The following is a 27,927-nucleotide window of genomic DNA, read 5'->3' as shown; positions in this document are numbered from 1 at the left end:
CCTCAAGCAGTGGCGTAGGTTTGATTTTGAAATTGGTGGGGACGGGGACATCAATATAAATATATTTTAAGTTTTGATCGAAATTATTGCTAAGGATATATCAGTGTCACTGGATATTGGTAGGGACACGTCCCTAGCGTCCCTACTAAATTCTACGCCCCTGCCCTCAAGTAATACAGAATGAATGTACTATATAGAAATAAACGTAAATTATTTAATAATAATTCCTTTATTAGTCCACAAGAAATATCATTAATTGAATAAAGAAATGTTTAGAAACCCACAACCAGTGTAGCATCAGTTCCACATTAATTAAAACTACTCTAGACAATATGCATGTAAATGTTGTGGTACTAAACTAAAAGTGTGTCAGGACACTCATCAGAGGAACAAGAATCAGCATCAGAGAACCACACAGACAAGAAGCCTCAGATACCTTCACTTGTTCTGGGACCCACTTATCTGTGAACAGGGGATATAATGAAATGCAGTGAAATATAATGTATTTACATAGAAACCTTTAATTACGAATCATTAAAATCACCTGTGTTCCCTTCAGACAACACCAGAGGACCCATGGATATGGAAGCACTGTCATGGAAGTCCAGAGACCTGCCCTCTCTCCGCTGGTGTCCAGAGTCACAGTCCTAATAGAGAAAAGAGCAAAATCCAGCTGTGAATCTCTGTTAAATATCACTGAACAAACACGAAACAAAGAGTTGCAGAAAGTCTCCAGAAGAGAGCAGCCTTGAACATTAAAGGCCAGATTTACTAACAGACAGGGCCGTCAATAAGGGGGGATAAAGGGGAACGTTTTCTGGGGCCCAGCCGCTGGGGGGGGGGGGGGGGGCATGCAGTCCAGCTATAATTATGTTCATCCTAAATATAAGCAAAGGTTACCATATTATATTTTAAACCAAAATAGCACCATTAATTGTTGAAAGTGAGAAAAAACGCATTTTATTTAATGTTCCTCGAGTAAAATGTAGCCTGTGTCATAATGAAACACCCCTTTCCTGAAAATGGTCTGAGCTATTTTTTGTTGTAGCCTACTTAATATCGCGAGCGCGCGCGGGCGCCGTGAGCGCTGAGCGAGCAGCAGGTACGAGTAGTGAGTTGCCGTCGAAAAAGATGAGTAGGGGGAGGCTGCAGACCTGGAGCCGGTAGATCTACGCCCCAAGCAGTTTTACGCCCCAGCAGTTTTACGCCCCTGCTGTTCCTGATGCGTCCAGTAGGGGGAGACTGTACAGCGACACGAATTGAGGTATATTAAATAATCCGCTAAAGTTATTGTTGTTTAGCAATGATGCAACATTTATTATTTATAAACGATTAGCTTGATAGAGCTAGGTAGATATCAGTTCATTTCTATATATCAATGGATGGGTCTATAATTATGACCGCCGCTAGCGTAGCTAGCGAAAGCGGTCATATAGGGATTGTCAAAGTTTTTTTTTTTTTTTTTTTTTCGTCACCTTACTGAATTTTCCGTCAACGATACCAGGGACACCGAAACACCGGGGAACATGAAATTTGGTGGGCATGTAGCCCCACTAGACTTGTACGGAAAAATTTCGTTTGGTCCCCGGGGGCCACTCCCCCCCCGCGCTGGGCCCCCCCAAACCCCAAAAAATTCAGTTTTTCCTAAATAACTACCTGAACCGTGGCACCGAGGATGAAGAATTTTTTATGGTATGTTGGTCTTATTAAACAAGAGTAAAGGAATCCATTTATGTACAGTTTGTAATTATCATGCAAGAGGTTTTAATACATTGATTCCAAATAATGCTTTATTTTGTAGTCACTTGTTAGGCATAGGCCGATCGATTGGTGGGCATGTAGCCCCACTAGACTTGTACGGAAAAATTTCGTTTGGTCCCCGGGGGCCACTCCCCCCCGCGCTGGGCCCCCCCAAACCCAAAAAAATGCAGTTTTTCCTAAATAACTACCTGAACCGTGGCACCGAGGATGAAGAATTTTTTATGGTATGTTGGTCTACTAGACTTTTACGGAAAAATTTCGTTTGGTCCCCGGGGGCCACTTCCCCCCCCGCTCTGGGGCCCCCGTGAATTTTTCGTCAACGATACCAGGGACACCGAAACACCGGGGAACATGAAATTTGGTGGGCATGTAGCCCCACTAGACTTGTACGGAAAAATTTCGTTTGGTCCCCGGGGGCCACTCCCCCCCCGCGCTGGGCCCCCCCAAACCCAAAAAAATGCAGTTTTTCCTAAATAACTACCTGAACCGTGGCACCGAGGATGAAGAATTTTTATGGTATGTTGGTCTACTAGACTTTTATGGAAAAATTTCGTTTGGTCCCCGGGGGCCACTTCCCCCCCCCGCGCTGGGGCCCGCGTGAATTTTTCGTCAACAATACCAGGGACACCGAAACACCGGGGAACATGAAATTTGGTGGGCATGTAGCCCCACTAGACTTGTACGGAAAAATTTCGTTTGGTCCCCGGGGGCCACTCCCCCCCCGCGCTGGGCCCCCCCAAACCCCCAAAAAAGCAGTTTTTCCTAAATAACTACCTGAACCGTGGCACCGAGGATGAAGAATTTTTTATGGTATGTTGGTCTACTAGACTTTTACGGAAAAATTTCGTTTGGTCCCCGGGGGCCACTTCCCCCCCCGCGCTGGGGCCCCCGTGAATTTTTCGTCAACGATACCAGGGACACCGAAACACCGGGGAACATGAAATTTGTGGGGAATGTAGCCCCACTAGACTTGTATGGAAAAATTTCGTTTGGTCCCCGGGGGCCACTCCCCCCCCGCGCTGGGCCCCCCCAAACCCCAAAAAATGCAGTTTTTCCTAAATAACTACCTGAACCGTGGCACCGAGGATGAAGAATTTTTTATGGTATATTGGTCTACTAGACTTTTACGGAAAAATTTTGTTTGGTTCCCGGGGGCCACTTCCCCCCCCGCGCTGGGGCCCCCGTGAATTTTTCGTCAACGATACCAGGGACACCGAAACACCGGGGAACATGAAATTTGGTGGGCATGTAGCCCCACTAGACTTTTACGGAAAAATTTCGTTTGGTCCCCGGGGGCCACTCCCCCCCCGCGCTGGGCCCCCCCAAACCCAAAAAATGCAGTTTTTCCTAAATAACTACCTGAACCGTGGCACCAAGGATGAAGAAATTTTGATGGTATGTTGCTCTTAAGGGCCCACATCAACCTAGCCCATAATCAGTCATTTGTGATTTGCGCCCCTCCCATAAAAAATGAAAATGCAATATTATTCTGCTTTAATCGCCCCTATTGAGATGTTCAGAACTGCACCATATTTCATGTGTATGATTAACTTGACATCCTCTGGGGGTATGCCAAGTTTCGTAGAATTTCATCCATGGGGGGGTATAAAATAAATTCATTTATGTGCACATTTAGTGACTGTACACTCATCGGCCTGTAGATGGTGGTGTTGAGCGAAGGGTTGCTGGTTTAGGATGATACTGTCACTAAGGTTGCCAACTGTCCCGAATTAGGCGGGACGTCCCGCATTTTGGGCCTAAATTATTTGTCCCTTGCGTGACCTCCCGTGTCCCGTTTTTTGACAAGCTGATAAACCACTGACTGATACAACAGCAACAGCAGCAGTGCTGACCACGACACTTGAGAATGATCACCGACACCTGTCATCATCCAATCACAGCTTTTTTTAATCACTGTTTTGAGACAAATCATTGTTTGATTTGCGAACATCCTCTGCCGTCTGGTCGCTTCCGCTTCAAGCCGGACTCGTCTCGCGCTAACGGTAATTTCCTTTCACTGTCCACGTTTTGATTTCGGCTAATCAATTTTGGCGAATGCAAACAACGTGATTATTGTTCATGAGTCTAACATCCAGCCACGCAAGAAAACATGTAATCTACCTGAGGGAATAATATGCTCAAAAAACATTTCTGATTATTATTAATGTTTTAAAGCTTTTAGAAAGTACATAGAAAGCTTTTGTAACATTATCTTAACTGTCACTTTTGATTAATGTAATGCATCCTTGCTGAATAAAAGTAGGCAATTACTTTCTTTATTTTTTTTCCCAAAAAATAATCTTACTAACCCCAAACTTTTGAACTGTAAGCCTAGTGTATAATGTTAAAAAAGCTTTCTATTTTAGATAAATGCTGTTATTTTGAACTATGGTTTGTTTGTAATGTGACTTTTTTCATGTATGACATTAAAATTATTTTTAGAATTAAATACATAAATAGGTTAAGCAATACAAATGTGTTTATGTCTGATAACCTTTTAAACACAAACTTAACTGCAGACACTGAAATGACGTACACTGTGTGATACAGTACAAATATTTTGAGTGTCCCTCATTTTCCTATAAATAACCACGATTGTCCCGCATTTTCCTTTTCTGAAGTTGGCAACCCTAACTGTCACACACACACATGCAGGAATACAAACAAATGCAAGCATGCACACACACTGACATCCACACGCACAGACACACACCCATACACACACACATACAAATCCACATGCACAGACACACACACACACAGACACACACATACACAAACACACACACATACACACACACAGACAGACATGCACATACTACTACTTTTTTTAGGTATATACATAAACACACAATACAGCCAAATTGCTCCACGTCATTTCTTTTTGTGGAAAGCCAGTGCAGGCCTGAGCGGCGGTCATATTTTGTACCGCCATGCGGTACATCTAGTTTATTTCGAGAGACAAAAAGTTCTGGACGGTCAGGTTGATGTTCTGTCTGGCTTAAATTTATAAGTTATAGCTTACCACGTGTAAGTTTAGCTGCCCCTAGTCTTCTATACTCACTTTCAAAATTAATTTTCTTTTGAATTTTCTTTTGTTGCCTGTCTTTATCTTGCTTCTTCTGGTAAGACTCCTTTACTCCTTTCTGGTTTGACTTGTTTCTTATAAAATGAGATGATCTAACTATCTAATTTATATCTAAATATACATTTTTCTTAAAATAGCTTACTGATCTGGATTAAAATGTAGGCTGTGTGCACTTAATGTGGGATTTATCATACTCAGTCTTTGCCAAGTAACTTGCATGATGCATCCCATAAAGGTGTGTGTTTGCTTTAGCTATGAAAATCTCTCTCTCTCTCTCTCTCTCTCTCTCTCTCTCTCTCTCAACTTGTATAAACTATAAACACCCATCTCTTTTTTTTAACTGCATTCCAAACCAATAGCTTCTCTAATAAATAAATGACTTACAGAGACATACAAGGACATGTTTTTAATGTCATTTTCAATTTTCTCTGCACAGTCCATCATCAGTGGCCAAAAGAAATCAAAGTGTCTTGACACTTTTTCCAAAAGTGTTCCACCAACAAGTGCCTGTGCCATTGTACTTTGAAGATCAGGAGTAAATTGATGCAATCCACACTCACCTGACATAAATTCTGGGCAGCACACACACACACACACACACACTGTGACTAGATCAAATTCACCATGGATGTCCTTTTTACATTTTTTAAAGTTTAGTTTTTTTTAATGAAATACCCACAGATATGAAACTCAAATTAAAAAGGCAGTTTGTGTTCTCGTAACACTTTCTTTTATGTGGTCTGTGACTCATAGGGGTCAGTGATTCTGCAGGGTCTCCAATAAGTATTATAGTTTATCTCAGTTGCTTTGGTGCATTTCTCAGATCACACCTGAAATCACATCATCTTTCACTTGTGCACATCATAAAAGCAATTTCTCATTTTATACAAATTGCAAATGCTTCGGTACATTCATGCAATTGATAATGTACAACTGTCTGCTGTTTCCTACGTTATCAACTCTTTATGTCATGTTGATCAAAATATAGGCCTATTATACTAGTTCCTTGCATAAGTCATTAAATGCAAAATGGCTGACTAGTTGTCATAAACTGTTAAGCATGTTTTCAATACATTTCTATTACACGTTATTTTGTAAATGTGTCCTGATAAATTGCGAAGGTGTATTTAGAATTTCACTAATGAAGGAAATAATGAATTGATATAATGGATAATGATGAAATGTACCAAAGCAACTGTGATAAAAAAAAAAAGGATTCAGGAATTTTATACAAAATGTAACAGTGAGTCCTGCTGCTTGTGAATTTGACAAGATCAAATTCACCATGGATGTCCTTTTTACATTTTTTTTTATCTTTAATTATTTATTTATTTTTTATCAGTGAGCAGAAGCACTTTGACAGGAGGATAGAAAAACAGTTAAAGAAGATTGGCAAGCCATAGGGGAGTCATCTACAGGAGTCATCATAATTCATAAATGGTGTTGATAAATAATGTTTTTGTGAACAACAATATTGTCTCCTTCTTATAAATGGCCCTTGGAATTTTAGAAAAGGGATAAATTGTGTTTGTCTTCATAAAATGCTATGTAGGACACTGTTTTGTAGCTGTATGATGACTAAGTGAATAGTACAGCAGATATTTAATAGAGAATCCATATGATTACACGGTGCTGTCTAATGGGCTAAATATGGTTAATATCTAATTGTAACTTTATATAAATTCACAACAACACATTTCACTCAGTCTCCTGTATAAAAACATACAGTGAATATTCTATTATTAATTATTATTATTATTATTATTTATTCAATATTAATATATTCAATATTCAATGAGCTATTCTACAGTAGGTCATATATAACTATTCTACAGTATGTCATATATCATTACTTGTCATCTGATCCAACTATGTGTGTTATTTTTTTAATTCATAAAAACAAATAGTCTTCTGTATAGGCTGAGTGAAGCCCAACCTAATATCTACAGATATGTTATATGTTACAGATATGCAGATTTATACTAAAACGTTTATATTTAAATTAACAAAAAACACAAATTCGGGCAAAATCTATGAACGGGACGGTTATTAATGTGTACGTTTTGAGCGTCGATTTAATGGTGTTATTTCGCAGCATATCCCCCTACTGGACACATGAGGAACAGCAGGGGCGTAAAACTGCTGGGGCGTAAAACTGCTTGGGGCGTAGATCTACCGGCTCCAGGTCTGCAGCCTCCCCATATAGAAAAAGATGGATAAAGCAAAAAAGGCGGGGGTTAAAATTAGAAAAAGAAAGAGGGAAAGGGAGATGGCATGTCAATTGATGCGACAGCAGCTAAATAAGTGGATGGTGAAAGGCAACAGGTATGATTTAAAGTGTGACGTCCAGGCATGTAGGCTACTGGCCATCGAGACTACCGGGAGATTCCCAGTGGGCCGACGTGCTTTTTGGGCCGATGCATCTCATACTTTTTTTCTTTTTTGTCTTAACGGCCCATAAAACTCGTACATTTGTTTTGTTTTGCTTAATCGGCGGCGCTGGGTTAGTACCGGTGTAATGCATTGGTCAAAAAAAGTCAGCGTTAGTTTTTTTCCTGAAACTCCGGCCCATGAAACACGTAGATCAGCGGGACATTGGTTCTTTTCTTGATGGTCACTGGGCTGGACCAATCACATCTTTAATGTGAAGTATAGAAATATACTCTTTCAAGTATAGAAATTAGTACAACACTAATTATTAAAGTTTCCTTTATTTTTCAGTGCATTTGTTTTACAATATATGGCTATTATATCATGGGATTAATATTATAACTATTATTAGTGTAATGTAGACAGATACTGTAACTAAAAGAGGTTTTATTTTTAATTTGCACACTGAATATGGGTTGGAGTTTTTAATTTTGAACTCTCAAAGTGCACCAGATTGATGAATTTAACATTAAAAAGCAGAACATTTTCTTAAATTTTCAACCCCCCTAGAGGTACAGAGGTCCACTCACCACAGCTTTACCAAAAATCCTGTAAGAAACACAGGTAATGCTATGGCAATGCAGGTTCTATATAAATATATACATTTTTTGATTGGGGGTGGGGGGCCCAGTCAAGGGCCCAGTCATTTCTGTGTACAGATGACTGCTAACAGATAGAGAGAGAATGTTTTTTTGACATTAAAAAAACTACTGTCAGGATTTACTAAAGTCTCACAGTGAAGAATTAGCAATGAAAACATGTGGACACTGTTATTTTTGCGGCTGGCTCTGTTCTTTAATGTGTCTCACGCTAATTTGCCCTGTTTAGTAAATTTGACCTTAAATCTTGAAACATACCAACCTTACTTATATTAGTTTAAGTAACTGCAGATTTGAAAACCTTTACATGTATCATTTACCACATTTTACTATAGATACTCCACATACTGTATACACAGACAGACAGACACACTGGCCAATATAATTGATAAATTAGGTTGATCTTCAACACATACAGTGAAAATTTATTTCACAATACAATACTAAAGCTACTCTTGAAAATGTAACATTATAATTTCATGAACTATGAGAGGTTTTGTAAACTCACCGTTGAGCAGCGATTGCTTGACAGAAGGCAAAGGTGAACAGCACAGTGCAGGTAAAGCTTAGTGGAGTTTGCAGTGAAGATAAACATCCTGAAGGAGAAACGGCTGGATGTAGAGACGCCGTTCTGCAGCAGCTCCACTGTGTCGTCATTTGGATTGGGACACCTGAGAATATCAATAATGACAAATTCTATTTGTAATTGTATTAACTGTTTCAAATGATCTCATGCTTTAGTTCTGAAATACTGAAAGACAAAGCATATAAGCATTCAAATGTTACATTGAGTTAAGGCTATAGACTTAAAGAATAGAAAAAATCCCTGCTTTACTCTGAAAGGATGAGATCCCAGCGGAGGCTGTAATCAGGATCATTCACAGGTGTAGCCCAACACGTGTCCATCACCAGGGCAAACTGGCGGCTGTCGACCCCCTCAACACGAACTTCCACATGCATCTCCTGGTCGAGCTCTGCATCCACACGACCAGTGAAGGGCCGGGTAAACTCATCATCCTCATATGGAATCATCCGGACCAGATATCTGCCTTCACCAGCGGGAAGAGTCTTGTTCACAATACTGTTGAAATAATGGATATGTCTGTGTTAAAACCTCTTTGTTTTATGGGTAAAATTCTGCATTAGGAGTAGCATAGCATTGTGTGTACACAAACACACAATATTCAGTTTTGGTAAACTACTCCTTTAATAACAGTAGCTTTGCTGAAACCAGTATTTGTATTTGACTCACACCTCTCCAGTGGGTTGATTTCCACATTCATGGAAAGTGTTTGTGATTGAGGATAAGCACAGCTGAAAGAAAGCTTCAGGATTTTCTCTCTGCTGATGATGAGATCTTCTGACCTCGGTGTCCCCAGAATAAAGTTATCATAGATGAAGTGGGTGCTGTTAGCCTGTGGACAACAAATATAACATTTTGTAATTTAGCCTAAATTGAATTCAAGGTATTTAAAAAGGCAGCAGTCATTTGCACTACAGCAGTATTTTCTTTGCACAAAGAAAAAAAAAGTAGTTAGATGCTATTTATACTTTGTGCAAATAGTGGCATTTACTAAATTGCACCTTATATTGTAGTAATACTATTATAAAACAGTCTGCGATAATAATAAATTCATGCTACCTTACAGGGACATTACTTGTCTCTGTCCCTAAAGCCCACACTACACCTTCCCCTGACCCTATCATATTGAATCTGCTGGTCAGTAAAGGTCCTCGAAGGTCCAGGAAGGGAGCCATGGTTTTGAGTGGTAATAAGAGCTGCATGTGTCGCGTCAATGTCTCAGCCCGTCCGATCAACGTGAGGATACAACATCCAATTTAAATTATAGGCCAATTAAAGACCTGTTGAAAACTTTATTCCTACTATTAAAGACCTGTTGGGTGGAGTTAGTGTAAATAGCCTCTGCCTAACCATGTACTTGGAGTAAATATAAACTCAACATTATATATATATCATTAAAAACTACAAAGCCCAAAATGTATCAGTCAAGGGCTACAAATTGAATTTTTAGAATGTAGAATTGAAGAAAGTGGACACAAGTTCCAGTATCTTTTGTGGCATTATGATGTGTATCCTTCCCCACTGAATCTCTTTGAGACTTTGAGAAGTCTGTTTGGGACCTTAATTTTGTTTTCTACAGGTTCAGTATCCTTACAGACCTCTCTACAGACTTCTCAAAGTCTCAAAGAGATTCCCCAAGTGGTCAGATCAAACTCTGTTGGTTCTATCAAACACTACAAATATTTAAATTTTGTGTACTGAATAGATTGTACATAGTGTAGTAGGAAATGTGAATTTTAACAGGTATTTTGGACCTACAAACACACTTCCAGATACATATGCAAGCACACACTTACACAGAAGTCCAAAGCGCAGAGGACGGAAATGATGCAAGAATGCCCATATGGGAAACAATAATGTCACTGAAAACCCCCTCGACTGGAGCAATAGAAGGTTAATGTCACAAGATTTGTTTCCTCTGGAAAAAAAACCAAGAAACTGCATAGGAACAATGTAACCCAGTTCCGTATAAATATGACTGCATTTTGACTGTTAGTTGTTGCATTTTTGATTTTGATGTCGTTTGCATCCCTAAGAAGAATTTAGTTTTCTTCTAGTCCAGTTTCTAACTCTTTTGCTTATATTGCTCTGTTGCATTATTGTAACTTGTAGACTTCGGAAGAGAGCAAGTTATTTGTACTCCTATCGCTTGAACTGCTTACAAGGTAATTAGCCTTTTGTAATATTCACTCATACAGGACTGCCCTGTTGAGATTGAATAAGCTGAAATTTATATCCTGTAACTTTTTGATGATTTGCCACAAATATTAGTCTTTGTGTAACCAGTATTTTATCTTTTGTTTAAATAAAATTGTATTTAATAAAGACAAACACTGTAAAGTTTTACTTCAGCTTACAAAGACAGTTCCATTAGCGAAAGCCAGAGCATTATAATAATCTTTGCAAGACCAAAGACAACAAAGGTTCCTGGACCGATTCTGCTGGAGGGTAAGCATGAATTTGATCCATATGTCTAGTTGTCAATGATTATTATTGTTTCACGAGAGTGTAGGGACTACACCTAGATTGGCTGGTATTAAAAACAAGCTAGTGAGGAAATAAATCATTTTCTGACCTGACAGCACAAGACAACCTAGCAACTGTGATACTATGGGGTTAATCAGGAAAATGAGATAAATACCAGATCTCACCACAATAGTTAAACCTACCAAAAGATTTGTACCACAGATGTGTTCATCATTATCAAAATGGAATTCCACTCTGCCATTCCGGACCGTTCCTTTGCAGCTGGGATCATTGAGGTGTAAGACATCAGCTGGAAAACCAGCCTCAAAGAGCTGACAGCGAGACACAGATATGGAGCCAGAGCTGCTTTCACAGGTTTCTGAGAACTCTGAGAGGGGATAAAAAGACAAAAGATTGTAAGAACTGTTAAAAAAGTAAAAGGTAACTAATGACCAAAAAATATATATATTTATTTATTTATTTATTTTTTGTTGAATAATACCAACCAAAAGAGTCAGGTTGTGGTCTGGGTTGGTCATCGTTACATAAACAGCCATAAACACCATTTTTCTTCCCACACCATTCATCCTCAGAGCAGTTGAGTTCAGAACAGCGATCTCTCACATCTAAGAGGAAAAGCACAGATAGATGAAATACAACACAAATACACTGAGTCATGTTAACAGAATCAGAGCTTAATGTCCCCATCATAATATTTGCAATCTCTGCATAAAGAAATACATTATGATACAGCATTATTACCTATATCTGCATGGCTGTGATTACCTTTGGCCTCTTGCCTATGGCTGAATCACTTCAATATGACTGATAATATAATAGCCTATATAGCTTTATAAATTATTTTAAATTATTTACATGCATCACAAACCCATAATATTAATCTTATTTGCTGATGCCAATCAATAATCCTCCATATTGTAACACAATACATCATACTGTATTACCAGTCGTAGTGTCCATGGTTGTAGTTTCTGTTGTGGTTGTCTCTGGCGTGACAGTAGTAGTGGTAGTGTTTATGTTGCTTGAATCTGAAATAAATGATAATTATTATTAGATTAAAAAAAAAATTACTTCTTAAATGCACGGAGGGCACATGTAAATATATTTACCTGCACAGTATGCCAAACTGCAGGTAGTTGGGCTCACAAACTCATAGACATAATAATCTCCTGGACAGGCTTTGACTTTAATGGGATTGGATTGGAAAAAGCAGCAGTTATTGCTCCAGTGACCGCAGACATCTCGAGTGACCACTCCATCCTCAACTGTTGGATGTCCTCCGTTCAGCCACAGTGGAGCAGCAGTGCCACAACTATACTCATCAACACATGTGTCTGGCATCTGAACGCTCTGACCCTGAATGAAGAGACGGTACCAGCCGTTCCAGCTGACCCAAACGTCACACATTATTTGAGAGGAATGTTGATTGTTGGTGGCTCTCCATGAATCATCCAGAACATTGTAGTTGTAGCAGGGGTCAACAGGGGGAGCTGTTGTCGTGGAAATATTACAAATATATATTTTGAGGAATGAATAAATTAATGTTTTTTTTTTTTTATGTGTATTTTTTTGTAGTGGTTATGTTATGAATTAGTTTACTCTCTTTACTTAAGCTCACTGTTTCATTTGCATTTAAGCTGAAGCTGAAGACAATTTGTCTTGATCTTTCAGAACAACTTCTTTCAGCTGACAAAATGAGATAAAAACAGCCAAATCTGAGTCCCTTTGCAATTGAGCACAAGTATTACAAGCAAATGGACTTCAAGAAGTCAGTGTTTTCAAAACACTCTTTTCCACTTAATTGCAAAAACATTATTCTCACGTGGTGGTGGTCTGCACAGACATCTTGATTGAAAAGGAGAATTTTGTTCTTTCAACTTTAAAACGTCTTTACTTTAGAACTGACTCAATTCCATTTCAAATGTTTTTTTTTTGTTTGTTTTTGTTTTGTTTTTTAACTAATCTGCAAAAATATCTTGTTCCTAGATCTCTGCTTTTGATTTAATTTCATGGCTTATTACACTTGCATGTATCATTTGCTAATTATTTAATTTGACATGTTTTTCATGCATTTAATTTTTCATGCATTTTCATGCATTTAACTGGGGTCTGTCTAAAATAGCCAGGGGGTCCAAAAATCTCACCAAAAACCATAGTAAGTGGCATTAAGGCAAAGAACAACAATATACTTTAAAACTGTATGAATGTATAAAAGGATATCAAATTACACTCTGATTCTTATTATTAGGAACCCTTTAGTCTCCAGTGCCATTAGTTTCCAGAACTGCAGGAGTCTCCAAAAGTACAAGATATTAGGATCTCAGAGACTTTGCTAAAGAATCCTGAAATATGTAACACACTTAATAAGAATCACAAGCTGAAATGGTTCTTTACCATAACAAAATCTCTGAGATCCTGACACCGTTTATACTTCTGGAGACTCCAGATAGGTTGCCATTCTGGAAAATGGTTTGGAATTGGTTTGGAGTGGTTTGGAATTGGTAAAATTTGCTTGGAGAAAAAATATTATCAGCATGTCAACTTGCATAATAATTACCGTATATACCCGAATATAAGACGAGGTTTTTGTCCTAAAAATAGGCTGAAAAATGTGGGGTCGTCTTAAATTCGCAATATAAACAATTTACGGGGTGAAAGGGAGAAAGAACAACGGAATTAATATGAAATAGTGACTGAAACGCGACCCATTAAGACAAAACCAGCTTTCCCTTCCAATATGTTAATCTGCATAAAAGATAATGCACAAAAGTTAATCCGCGCGAGACGCAGAGCAAGCGAGCGAGCGCGCGAGAGAGAGAGGTGCGCGTGCGAGATGCAGAGCGAGAGAGAGAGAGAGAGAGAGAGAGAGGTGCGCGCATGAGACGCAACGAGAGAGAGAGAGAGACGCAGAGCGAGAGGGAGAGAGCGAGAGAAAGGTGCGCGCGCGTGCTGGAAGAGAGAGAATGAATTGTCACTGCAATTTTCAAATTAAATTATTTTCTGTTGAAAAACAGATTTTTTCCACAAAAATCTCTTTTTGTCCCAAAAATAAGTCTGGAAAATGGGGGGGTCGTCTTATAGTCAGGGTCGTCTTATAGTCGGGTATATACGGTATGAATGCACTATATATATATATATATATATATATATATATATATATATATATATATATATATATATATATATATATATAATTTATAATATATATATTTGATAGCCTTTTATACATTGATACAGTTTTACAGTATATTGTTGTTCTTTGCATCAATATCATTTACTATGTTTTTTGGTTATTTTAGACATTTATATATATATATATATGAAGAGTTCAGATGCAAAAGCCTCTAAGTGCCATCTGAAATTTTCTTCTAGAATGATCATTTTTATCAAGTTTGTATATTTAATTTCAATAATTTCACTTAAATGGCAATGCAAAAGACCTATTAATTGTCATTTAAGTGAAATTACTAAACTTAAATATACAAGCTTTATAAAAATGATCATTCTAGAAGAAAAATTCACTTTATGTAACGGTCACCAGCTGGAGTGCCCATGAGAGCCACCAGAGGGCACTCCACACCAGACTATCTTGTTCACTCACAGACTACATTTCCCATAACTCACTGCCCGGACTCATCATCACTGATTGTATTCACCTGTATCTCATCACTTTGTTAGTTTCAACCTATTTATTCCTTGTTCATTCATTCAATCATTGTGAAGTTTTGTTTAGTGTCATAACTGAGTGTTTTCCTGGTTTTCGGATTTCTTGCCTGTTCCTTGGATTACTCTCTTGCCTCTGACCCCTGCCTGTCTTGTTTTGTTTTGTTTTGTTTTGTTTTGTTTTGTTTGTTTGGACTGTCTACCTGTGTTTTGACCCATTGCCTGTTTATTGGATTACGTGTCTGGATTGCCCCTTAATAAAGCTGCTATTGGATCTCACCTTTGTGTCTTGGAGCAGTTTCGTGACAGAAAACTTCGCCTCATCAAGATCCAGCAGCGAGACCAACCATGAATCCAGCAGCACAGATAATGTGTCTCCGTCAAGGAGATTGACCTATCGCGGAGTACGTAAGAGACTTTATCAATCTGGCAAATGTCACTTGTATGGACTCTCTGTGTCTCATGATTTTTTTTAGAGGGGGACTATCAGAGCCACTCGGGTCAGCTATGCCACTGCACAATCCCCAATGGACTTTAGGATTTTATATTTATTTGGCCCTGCAACTGAGTGGTTCTGTCTATGCTGTGGAGATCACGGAGGAGAAACGTGGTACTCCCACATTAGCCCTCATTCCACAACCTCGTCCTGTCACTTCTGACGAGCCAGAGACTGTTCACGTCAGTCCTGCCGAGCCAGAGCTTCACGTCAGTCCTGCCGAGCCAGAGCTTCACGTCAGTCCTGCCGAGCCAGAGCTTCACGTCAGTCCTGCCGAGCCAGAGCTTCACGTCAGTCCTGCCGAGCCAGAGCTTCACGTCAGTCCTGCCGAGCCAGAGCTTCACGTCAGTCCTGCCGAGCCAGAGCTTCACGTCAGTCCTGCCGAGCCAGAGCTTCACGTCAGTCCTGCCGAGCCAGAGCTTCACGTCAGTCCTGCCGAGCCAGAGCTTCACGTCAGTCCTGCCGAGCCAGAGCTTCACGTCACATCTCTCCACGTCATGCCTGCCAAGCCTGAGTCTCTTCATGCCACGTCTGCCGCCGAGCCAGTGTCTCCGTACAAGATGGCCGCCGCCGAGCCAGTGTCTCCGGACAAGATGGCCGCCGCCGAGCCAGTGTCTCCGGACAAGATGGCCGCCGCCACGTCGCCTGAGCCCTCAGCAGAGATAGCCACTGCCACGGTGTCCGTTCCTGTTCCTGGGACATGGACGCCTGAGCCGGTGTCCGTTCCTGTTCCTGGGCCATGGACGCCTGAGCCGGTGTCTGTCCCTGTCCCTGAGCCGGTGTCTGTTCCTGTTCCTGTTCCTGAGCCGGTGTCTGTTCCTGAACCGGTGTCTGAGCCGGTGTCTGTTCCTATTCCTGAGCCGTTGTCGGTTTCTGAGCATGTGTCTGTTCCTGTTTCTGAGCATGTGTCTTTTCCTGTTTTTTTTTTTTTTTCCTGTGCCATAGCCTCCTGAAGGGTCGTCTCCTCCCTGGCCTCCTGAAGGGTCGTCTCCTCCCTGGCCTCCTGAAGGGTCGTCTCCTCCCTGGCCGTCTGCACAGCCTGCTCCGCCCTGGTCGCCTGCTCCGCCCTGAACGTCTGCACAGCCTGCTCCGCCCTGGTTGCCTGCACAGCCTGATCTACCCTGGCCTCCCATCCTGCTGCAGTCTCCAGTCCTTCCGCTCCATTGGCCTGGCCCTCCATCCCGTCCTCGAGTCCGCCTCCACTCCACCTCCCTCCTAGACTATTTTTTAGCGTCTGGAAGCCGCTCCTTTGAGGGGGGGCTATGTAACGGTCACCAGCTGGAGTGCCCATGAGAGCCACCAGAGGGCACTCCACACCAGACTATCTTGTTCACTCAGACTACATTTCCCATAACTCACTGCCCGGACTCATCATTACTGATTGTATTCACCTGTATCTCATTCACCTGTATCTCATCACCTTGTTAGTTTCAGCCTATTTATTCCTTGTTCATTCAATCATTGCGAAGTTTTGTTTAGTGTCACACTGTAACTCTGAGCGTTTTCCTGGTTTTCTTGTTTCTTGGTTTTCGGATTTCTTGCCTGTTCCTTGGATTACTCTCTTGCCTCTGACCCCTGCCTGTCTTGTTTTTGTTTTGTTTGTTTGGACTGTCTACCTGTGTTTTGACCCATTGCCTGTTTATTGGATTACGTGTCTGGATTGCCCCTTAATAAAGCTGCTATTGGATCTCACCTTCGAGTCTCGGAGCAGTTTCGTGACACTTAGCGCCCTATCTTGCACCCAGCGCAATTGACTTTGTACACCGACGTATGTATCATTCCTATTTTGCACCCGCGCAAAGCGGACTTTTCCCTCCCCAGACGCACGTCGGTTAACTAAGAAATAGACTTGCGCTCCCGGGGGCAGTTCAGCGCAAAGAGGAGGCGTATTCCAGTGCAAACGTTCCCTCATGCTATTTTGCAGGTCAGTGGCGCGTTGCGCATGTTATTCATATGCTATTTTAAGGGCGCATGCTTGGCCATAATCAATGTAGTGTGTGCACAATGCGCACTTTGATTCTCTCATCTACACAGAAGCAGCAGTTTTCATTTTTGCAAATCATACATTACAATAGATAAATAGATAGACAGACAATTTATTATAAAAGCATACATCTAGCTTACACATTTACCCAAATTATCATACGCCTGTTTAACTGAAGTTAATTTGGGTGGGTTTCTCCATTTCAATGTAACTTCTCTCTCTTTTACGGCCGTGACAAGAGCGTTGCTCTCCTCGGCTGAGAACCGCTCCTGGCGCGCGCCTGGCAAATCCGCCATTACAATAGCAATCCGCTATGGAAAAGCACGTCTGCTCTTAAAGGGAATGTGAGATGACTCTCTGATTGGTTTATTTCACGTTACGCCCAAACCACACCTATGAATAATGAAGGTACTTCAGACCAACCCCTTTTAGATTTGCGCCGGGCGCAAGAGTCATTTATCCCACCGAGAAAATAGCAACAGCGCCCAAGACCCGCCCACAAAGTTACTTGCGCTTTGCGCTTGACACTTGCGTTTCAGATCGTTAAAATAGGGCCCTTAGAGGCTTTTGCATCTGAACTCTTCATATATATCTATATATATCTGTCTGTACATGCAGTAATTTCCCTCTTTCTAATGGTGGGGTATGCAAACAGGGGTTTTGAACTGAGTTTGAGAAACACTGGTGGTTTAGTTTTCACTATTAACAAAGTTTCAGTACTTCACTTTATCTAAAATGCATTCTGTTTACATTAAAATATATAGAGTTTGAATTGCATAATCATTTGTGAGCTGTATTGCTTTTTACTAATGTGATTTTTGTAAATATTTTCTGCAGAAATTAATTTAGCTATGAATTTACTTACTCTGAATGTAACAGGAACATTTCAAGAGATCATGTTTAATAAAAAATTAAAAAAACAAGGCCAAAAAGAGGCTCAAGATAGTTTATGAAGCAAGACAAGACTTTACCAGTGGTTGTGACTGGTGGTGTAATGGATTCTATGGATGGGATTGTCTCTGTTGTTGTAGACGGTGATGAGATGGACTGACTTGAGGCTTCTGGTATTAGGAACATTTTATATTAACAACAATCATTTCAATTCAAACAATATCCAGAAAAGTAAATGGCTGAAAATCATACGAGTAAGTGCTCACCTACACAGTAAGCTCCACAAAATATCGGCTTGACAAACTCATAAACATAGTAATTTCCTGGACAGGCTTTGACTCTTATAGGGTGGGATTTGTAAGTACAGCAGCCATTCCATGAGAAGACACAGACCTGACGGGTGACCACTCCATCTTCCAGCTGTGGGTGAGGGCCGCTGAGCGACAGTGGGTTATTAGTGCCACACATGCCTTGATTTACACATGATTCTGGCATCTGAGCATTTTCACCATTGTAGAACATCCTGTACCAGCCATTCCACTCCACATTATAATCACACATACTATAGTAGTTATAGTTATTATAGTAAGAGTTGTCTGTGGCTCTCCAAGGCTCATCCAGACTGGTATAGTTGTAGCAGGGATCGACAATTGGGGTGGAGAAAGGTACTATTAAGGAAAAAGGAGAAAGAGAGCATAATATATTTAAGATTAAATATATTCAAATGAATAATATGAATATAAATCAATACAATTCATGACAAGCATGTCAGACATAAAGATGAATGAATATACCTGCACAATATACAGGATCTGGGATTGAAAGAGTTGGTCTGGTAAATTTGTAGACATAATAATTTCCAGGACAAGCTTTGACTTGGATCGGGTCGGATCTGTAGCGACTGCACTGATCATAGTGAGTACTGTAAACTTCACAAGTAACAACTCCATCTTCTAGCCGAGGATGAGAGTCACCAAGCCACAGAGAACTATAACCTCCACATGACATGTAATAAAAACACCACTCAGGCATCTGAGCACTTGATCCATTAATGAAGAGTCGATACCAGCCATCCCATTCTACACGAGTGTCATCATGATCAGATATGTATCCATAACTAGACCAGTAATTGAGTGTGCTTCTCCAGTAGTTGTCGAGTATGTTGTAGTTATTACACGGGTCATAATCTGTTAGTGAGAGATGATGAGGCCAAAACAAACAAGTTATATTTCAATGATGAACTTCACATGTGCAAATCTGAACCAGTCAAACACTGTAATAATCATGAGATTCATAAACCATTTTATACACCATTTAATGTGACTGTGTAAGAGTGAAAATGTTTATGCATAAAAATGTAATGTAAATCTTTAATTGAAAAAAAATATATAATTTTTATAACACTTATATATTTGTTCATATTATTTACAACTTACTCAAGGTGATGCTGGATCCAGTGAATATATCTGGACTTATAGTGGAAACTGCCTGTGAAATAGTGTTGACATCTAAAAGGAAGGAAATTCATGTCATTTAGAAATCATTTACAAAAAGGTTTGAAAATAAATCAGAAAACCACAGTACCTGTACAGTATCCTGAACACCAGAATTGTGGATTCACAAGTTCATAGACATAGTAATTGCCTGGACACGCTTTCACTCTGATGGGGGTTGACTTATAATCACAGCAGCTTCCCCAATAACCACCACAGACCTCCCTGGTCACCACTCCATCCTCTATCTGAGGGTGAGGATCATTGAGCCACAGATTGACTTCTGTGTTACAGGTGAATGAACTAACACAGGTCTCTGGCATCCGGATGTCCATTCCATAGTAGAGAAGCCGGTACCAGCCATTCCAGGAGAAAGATTCATCACAAATGTAATCTCCACTTTCATTGTTGGCTCTCCAGGGACGATCCAGAGACTCATAGTTGTAGCAGGGATCACTGCTGATGCTTTGGAAAGCAACTGTCATGAAGTTTGCAAAAGTACTGTTAAAATATATTACATCCTAAAGAGCATAAGAGTTTTATACCATAAGACCAATTATGATGGTTAATTACATGATTTTGTGCAATTATATTCTAACCAGTAGTGTACTGTCAGGCTAAAATGGGGCAAGTCTACACGACAAAAGCTGTGCAAATAATTTTTAATCTGAGAAAATAAACTTAACTTCAGATATAGGCACAAGAGGACTGTAGAGTAATATCACAATGTTTTCATATACATTTTTAGTTTACATATTAATTATTGAACAAATGGCATAACGTGTAATTTGAGGAATTGTGTAACAAAGAGATCTAGGTGCTATTGATCTGTAACATAACCTACTATAGTTAATGGACTGCAAACCACTAATTCTAACTAGTTAAAACATGACTATTTTCATAAAACAAAAGATGTATGTTCAATGATCTAATAGTTAGAGCATTTACACTTATACTGACATAAAAAAAAATTATAAAGATAAGATTGAATATTGTACCTGCACAGTACATAGGCTGGGGGGATGATATGATGGGTTTGACAAATTCATAGACGTAATAATCTCCTGGACAGGCTTTGACTCGGATGGATGTGGAACTGTAGGCGCCGCACTCACTGGAATACCCCCACCACCACCACTCCCACCACCATGAACTAGTTCCCCAGACTTCACGGGTCTCCACTCCATCCTCAAGTGTTGGATGAGAACCGTTGAGATACAGTCCAGTGTCTCCACCACATCTCACATTACTCACACACCACTCAGACATCTGGGCACTTTCTCCATTCAGATACAGCCGATACCAGCCACTCCATTCAACAAGAGTGTCATCATATCCATAGTACTGATATGGGCTTTGCCGCATGTCTCTCCAATATTCATCAAGAGTGTTATAATCATAGCATGGATCAGTTGTAGGTTCTGAGAGAATAAAGAGAAAAGACTCATTCACTCATTCACTGATGTGTCAAACACAAGAGTACAGGTAAACATCTAACATCTGTGTCTGTATTGGGATGATAAAATGAGGATGAACTAAATAAACTGACTAAACCTACAACAAGTGTATCCTTTATACCTTCTCTCACACATTTAAAAAGAATTGACCCTTGATCTCGACTGAGTGATTTCTAGGAACAGTATTCATATTTGTTTTCACCAGATAGAAATTACCAAGTTATACTTTTATGGAACTTTGATAATAAATGTGAAATTCAATAATTTAGGTACAATTATTTTCCCATTGAAACAAAACATATAAAGGAACTACATTCAAGATCATCATCAGATAATTAAAGAGTGTGATGTTTACTGTATGAACAATTCAAAATAAACTTAAAATAAACAAATTAATAAATAACAATACAAGTGTAAAGGACAAATAATATGGGTTTGTAAAATCCTATATTTCATGCTTTTTTCCATCCAGATCACAAACTACATTCAGCGCATTCCCTCGATAACACCGAATATATATTTTCTTTATTTTCAATATATTTGTAATATATGACATTTCCTACTATCCTATCCTTTTCACGTCTACTATCGTCTCTCTTTCGGTCTCATTAAGGCTGCTTTCACACTGGGCTTGTTTGCTGCAGTCCGAGCCCGAGCGCGATTGTTCCCGGCGCCCCCCGCAGCGCTGATCTGGTTTCACACTCAACTTGATCAAAGCCCGTCTACGGAAAGCCTGTTCACTCCAACGCCCTATAAAGTCCTATTGGTTGTAGTTCCAATCAGAGTTCCACTGGGGGCGCTCGCCATGAGTGCAAAATGAATGGGAGTCAATGGGGCTAGACGGCTAAATTTGTCTCCCTCACCCGATTGCCGTTGAGAAATCTCAGATTTGATTGTAGGTTTTGCAAGTTGAACATGGGTTATAGATCGAAAGTTGAATGAACGAGTACTTATTTCTTTTCGATTTCTTACAGGTTGAGTTGTTGTTGCCCATAACACGCTAGCATTCTGCTAATGACGTCAGCATTCTGACGTCAGCGACATTTTTAAAGACTTTTTAAAGCAAATAAGTGACTCTAAAAAATCTAACACCAAGCATTGTGTAATTTCTTTGCATCCCCTTTCGAAAACAACATTCAAATTACTAGACAAAAAATTATATCCTAAGATAAGTGGATTTTGAGCAGTATAGCTCCATAGACCTCCATTCATTCTGCACTCATCATGTAAGCACCCTCATATGGAACAAGAGTGGAACTGCAACCGGAAGTTTGTTGAGTGGCACTTCTCCCCTCATTAGACTTTCTCTGACTTGATTCTATCGAACCCTGGTGCGTTTGAGTAGCCTGACTACGTCAGACTTCCTACTTCCGCTCAATTTCATTTCGCTTCTGTATTCAGTCTGAGATAGCAGCGTATCTTTCAGTTTTCCACCGGCCTGAAAACAGCCGGGCCAATCAATGAACAGAGGGCGGGCTGAGAGCCGTGACGTAGATGCTGATTGTACCGTGGATGCGTAGATTTTTACTTCACATAATCTGCAAAAGTCGCGCACAGCCATGTTCACTCCGGTATTTCGCTCGATGGTTTTGTTTTCGCATCATACATGTGTTTACAGTGGAAGTTAGATGCTGCTGAGCATGCGCATAACACACGCCATAACCAAACGTTATGTGATTGGCTTACGGGTAACCAATGATTTTAAACTTCAGACAAGCGCCCCCCGCGAGAGAGAAAACACTTCTCTATTATGCTATTCCAGACTCTGTCTACGAAGCAAAGTGAAGTAGCAGAGTCTGGTATTACCAGGCTAGCGTTCGAGTGCATCTTACGTCATCGCAAACGTGCACGGCGCATGATAGAAAACAGAAAGCGGGTCAATATACTGTGTTTTTTTATTAATTTGGTGCTGCCGGCGCCCCTGCTTGCTGAAAATGTACCATGCACAGAAGCTGTGTGTTGTGAGAAGTGGAAAAGGGGGTCGGGCGAGGGGCGCGGGCGACATTTCACCTCTGGGTCTCTCTCAACTGGAACGGACATAGGGGGTGGACGCAAGCGGAAGGGAAGTCGACTGGAAGTTGAAGCCGGCCGTGTGCCACCATCTTGTAGCAGAACTTCACCTGCTGTTAGCATTCCATTGATTCCCATTCATTTTGGCGTCACTTTGACAGCTAATAACTTTACATCTAAGGCGTTTGAAGACTCCATTTGTCCATTATTTATTTCTAAAGAAACACGACAATGTATAAAATGCTCCATTACCTTGTAGCTTATGTTATGGCCCCGTAGAAGCAGTTTTTGTAAAAGTAGGCTAACGATTGCGTCATAACCACGCGACTCTCTGTCGCACAGTAGAGAGATTACCGTATGGATACGGTATGGAAGGGATAGTTCGGCCAAAAGGGATGGTTACGTCATACGCCGGCATCCATCTGCTGTGAACGCGCGTCGACCGTTTGTCGGAAGCAAGATATTTTCATTTATAAAGTTTTAAATATGTTTTTTACGACAAACCGCACGGATTACCCTCAGAAGGCCTTCGTTTATCCCCCTGGAGCCGGATGGATTACTTAAAATATTTGAAAACTTTATCAAGTTATGATGCAATACTTTAAATCTTAACTTTTGAGTGTAGCATAATTAAATGGATGTAAAATTATCATGTGACATTTTATTTTATGTGACAGAAAAAAAACACAGTAACACCAGTGACACAATGAATCACCAATACATAAGACCAAAGATACTTATTCTTCAACTATAAAGATGAGACTAAATTGTTACATTTGGCATAAATCTAAATTAATAGCTTTGAATAAAGTTGATCTATAAATAGGAGTCACTGGTGTTACCCATAAGGAAGGTGACACCAGTGACAGTAACACCAAAAATCATTTTACAAAATGGCTGCTGCAAGGTATCAAACCACATGTTGTCAGTCATGGTATACTAAATATAAGTATACATGTTATAACTAAATTAAGTAGTTTAATCCATTTGTATTCTATTTTTTTTTTTATTTTATTTTTTTTACAATTCCCTAACAATAAAGTAGGTCATCCCAGTTCAACTAAAAGCTTAATATGAAATCATGAGATAAATCATGAGACAATTTCTGATAACTGAAAAGAGACAGTGGATTTACTATGGGCCTTTCTTCATAGGTATTCAGGAATTTGGAAGAAGGAAGTCAAGTGATATCATGAGATTTTTATGTATAATTGGTGTAATTGTTCAAATAACATATTGTTTTATTTTAAAATATAAAGAAATTGTAATCCTAAGTGTTTTTCAAAAGTAATATTTCTGTAAAGGTTTGGGACAGAAAAATAGACATTTAGAATGACCCACTAAGAAATTACTGAAGAACTAATAGGTAATTCTTCATTAACACTTAAGTCACTGTTAACTACTAAGGAAGATGTGTTAACTAGTCAGTATGTAATGGAAGTTTATGACTGTGTTAAGTAACAATTAGTTAATCAAAACCTCCTGAAGAACTACTATTAATTATCTACTAATTAAGGTTCAAGAAAAATAACTATGAAGTTACTACTAATGAACAGTCATACACAGTAGTCACTACAATAATGCGTTTTTTTTTTTTTTTTTTTTTTTTGCAGTGGAGTGCAGTGGAGTGGAGTGGAGTGGTGGATGAAGTACACAAATCAAGTAGCCTACCTGAGTAAAAGTACAGATACCCCAATAAAATATTACTCCAGTAAAATTATGATTAGGCCTATTCAAAATTTCAGGTTCAAAATTACTTTAGTAAAAGTACAAAGGTAATTCATTTTTAAAGCACTTAAAAAGCACTAATCAATGTTTTTTATTTTATTGTTTTAGTCATTCTTCAGCACTAATAAGAAAGATAAGTGCAGACATTTACCTATTGATCTGCAAATAAGCAAACTTTTCATTTCATTAGCAAAACTTATAATGTACATTACACCTTATTTTTATACTTGGTTCTTATCAGTTTAAACTTATTTTTCATCATTCAAGTTGCGGCGATATCGCGGTAGCCTACATTTTACAGTGAGTCATCCTCTCTTGGAGAGTTCTCAGCGCCGCTGATTTGGTGCATTTCTTCGGCGAAGTCGGCCTACATTTGTTTTATGTTTTATTTAATCTATAAAATCATTACTGTGCTGTAAATCATTTTATTTTATGCAAGGCAACATATAAAGACGCGATGTCAGTTACCTTCTAGTGTTGCATTGGTCTTTTTTTGCGTGATCCCTTGCATAAAACAAATCATTTTATTTCTAAAGATAGCCTACTAAATCTAATTACTTCAGATGTTAAAATGTTCTCAGAGCTGTGCAATGTTTGTTTATTATGGGCAGGTTATGGAGTCAGTCACAGCATCTTTCGGTAATGAGTGAAACGCAGGCGGCGGTCTGAAGTTAACCCCGCCGAACACGAACACGAGCCCAGCTCCCGCAAGAGATCCAGCACCACTACCGTGCAAACGGGAGAACAGAGACCAGTTGATTACACTTGAATTGCTTTTAAAGGTTTAACTTTTGATTCTAGAATGTTTGTTAAACGAGTTTAAATGTAGGCAGTAGGCTATTGTACATGTAAAAACTAAATAAAATATATGCTGCATTAAGAATTGTTCTCATCTGAAATAAAGGAAGATATCATAGGTTTAGATGATTACGCTAATAGTGTTTTTTTTTACAGTAAGTTTGATCTGAGTCAGAAGTATGTGGTAATTCTAGCCTAGAAATCTAGACGCACCCTAGCGGCAGAAAGTTTTATTTTGCAGCCAGTGAGGTCTAGTAACTCTCCATTGGCTTTCGAGCTGGAAAAACCAAACTCTAGTCCGGCATCTTCTATATATATATATATATATATAGGCGGGCAGGCTTAACATAATGACGGCAGAGTTGCGACAGTTCCCTGCTACTTGAAAACAAAGAATGGCTGCTGCTGCTGGCGAACAGCGGTCTTTCGAATCGGCTTTGGCCGTGACTCTGGAGGACTTGGAGTTAAGCTTTTATTTGAGAAAAGAGAACGGCACTTAAGTCATTCTTAAAAAGGAAGATGTGTTCTTAGTTTTGCCGACCAGATACGGTCTATCAACTAGCTCCGCTGGTGGGATAACGCTCTGGTTGGTTGTAGGGGAGTGAATTCACATAGGCTCACAACAAGGCTGTGCCTTATAATGAAGGAGTTGTAAAACTGTACAGCTTTTCCAGTTTTTTTTAATGAAATACTCCTTCCTACACCGACTACGGACACATTTTCTATCATGTATGCCTATGAAAAATGATCGAGCTATATCAGGGTAGGTATCTGCAGGCTGTAGCCAGGTCCTTCTTATCGCATCACGTCTGGTTAGGACACTTCAACCTGCTACTGGCAATGTGTACCAGTGGGTGTATTTACTAAAGGTGGTCTGCAACTATATCTGATTAAGGCCGCACGATCCAGTTTGGTTCAGAAAACTAATTAACAATGATTTAGTATTTTAGTATTTATTTATGCTTGAATATATGTGTCCCAGCCTATACAATGCCTTTTTAAACAAGGCTCATGGACTATGAGGGCTCCCTGGAACTTCTGTTACTGTTGGGCCCTGTGTGAATATGAAGGACCCAAATTCTCTTATAAAATCATTGTCCCATCCTGATTCAAATTTGATTTACTTGAACCACTCTTTGATCTTCTTTCTTTGTGTGAAACTTATTGGAAACATAACTATTTATTATTACAGTATAACTGCCCATTTTCCCTAAGTTGAAGTGAGACATTGCCTAAAGTTTCTTTGTTGTTGTTGCCTAAATACTAAATTATCCAACAAAATGGGCCAAGAGAGAGCAATAGACTGTTTTAGCACACTTATGATTTCAAATTTGAACTGTACAAACGTACACCCTTCTCTCTACAGTTGTTTGAATAATAGAAAAAAAAGCCAAGTAAGCAGAGTGTAGCCTATAGTTGAAATGACAGGTTCTGGGCCAGATTTACTAACACTCGCATTAGCGCAAACCATCTTTTGGCCTTAAAAACTACTGTCCAGATTTATTAAAGACACAGTGAAAATTAGCTCTGAAAAGGAGTGGGCACAGTTATTTTTGCGGCTGACCTTTTAAACCCATTTTCAGTGTGCAAATGGAACGGTAAAAAGTCTTTGCATTGACCTCTTTTTTGTTGTGATATAGTGTCTCCATTACATTTACACTGGTTTTAGGAAGCCAAGCAATTAGAATAGGCTATAATAATAATTGTAATAATAATTGTAATAATTAAATTACTGATAATACAATATAATAGCCTATATAGCTTTATAAATTATTTTAAATTATTTATATGTATCACATAATATTAATCCTCCATATTGTAACACTGTGACGAATAGGATGCACTAAGTCACATGAGATTTAGGTCAATCTGTTACAACACAATACATCATATTACCACTCGTAGTGTCCATGGTTGTAGTTTCTGTTGTGGTTGTCTCTGGTGTGACAGTAGTAGTGGTAGTGTTTATGTTGCTTGAATCTGAAATAAATGATAATTATTAGATATAATATATATATATATATATATATCTTTTACATGAACAAAGTGCACATGTAAATATATTTACCTGCACAGTATGCCAAATGGCAGGTAGTTGGGCTCACAAACTCATAGACATAATAATCTCCTGGACAGGCTTTGACTTTAATGGGATTTGATTGGAAATAGCAGCAGTTATTGCTCCAGTGACCGCAGACATCTCGAGTGACCACTCCATCCTCAACTGTTGGATGTCCTCCGTTCAGCCACAGTGGAGCATGAGTGCCACAACTTAACTCATCAACACATGTGTCTGGCATCTGAACGCTCTGACCCTGAATGAAGAGACGGTACCAGCCGTTCCAGCTGACCACAGAGTCACACATTATTTCAGAGGAATGTTGATTGTTGGTGGCTCTCCATGAATCATCCAGGATATTGTAGTTGTAGCAGGGGTCAACAGGTGGAGCTGTTGTCAT

At 39.5% G+C, this 27,927-nt stretch overlaps 1 protein-coding gene across 1 annotated transcript; it reads right to left on the bottom strand.

The window, feature by feature from the left end:
• Positions 1–217: 217 nt before the first annotated feature.
• On the bottom strand, positions 218–27,927 carry LOC311096280 (uncharacterized protein; the record flags this gene model as incomplete). Its single annotated transcript, XM_084135347.1, has 17 exons — positions 218–462; positions 545–647; positions 8,387–8,549; positions 8,714–8,959; positions 9,133–9,293; positions 11,131–11,315; positions 11,434–11,553; positions 11,893–11,976; positions 12,058–12,335; positions 12,771–12,793; positions 14,892–15,005; positions 18,253–18,650; positions 18,777–19,169; positions 19,419–19,490; positions 19,567–19,953; positions 20,474–20,896; positions 27,537–27,927. The coding sequence occupies 17 exons, from the start codon at positions 27,925–27,927 to the stop codon at positions 359–361; spliced, it is 3,645 nt and encodes a 1,214-aa protein (XP_083991473.1). The 3' UTR covers positions 218–358.

The sequence above is a fragment of the Abramis brama genome (assembly GCF_963993115.1).
Source record: "Abramis brama genome assembly, chromosome: 14".
NCBI lineage: Eukaryota > Metazoa > Chordata > Actinopteri > Cypriniformes > Leuciscidae > Abramis > Abramis brama.
The sequence above is the reverse complement of the archived record's forward strand: the minus strand, read 5'-3'. Positions and strand labels throughout refer to the sequence as shown.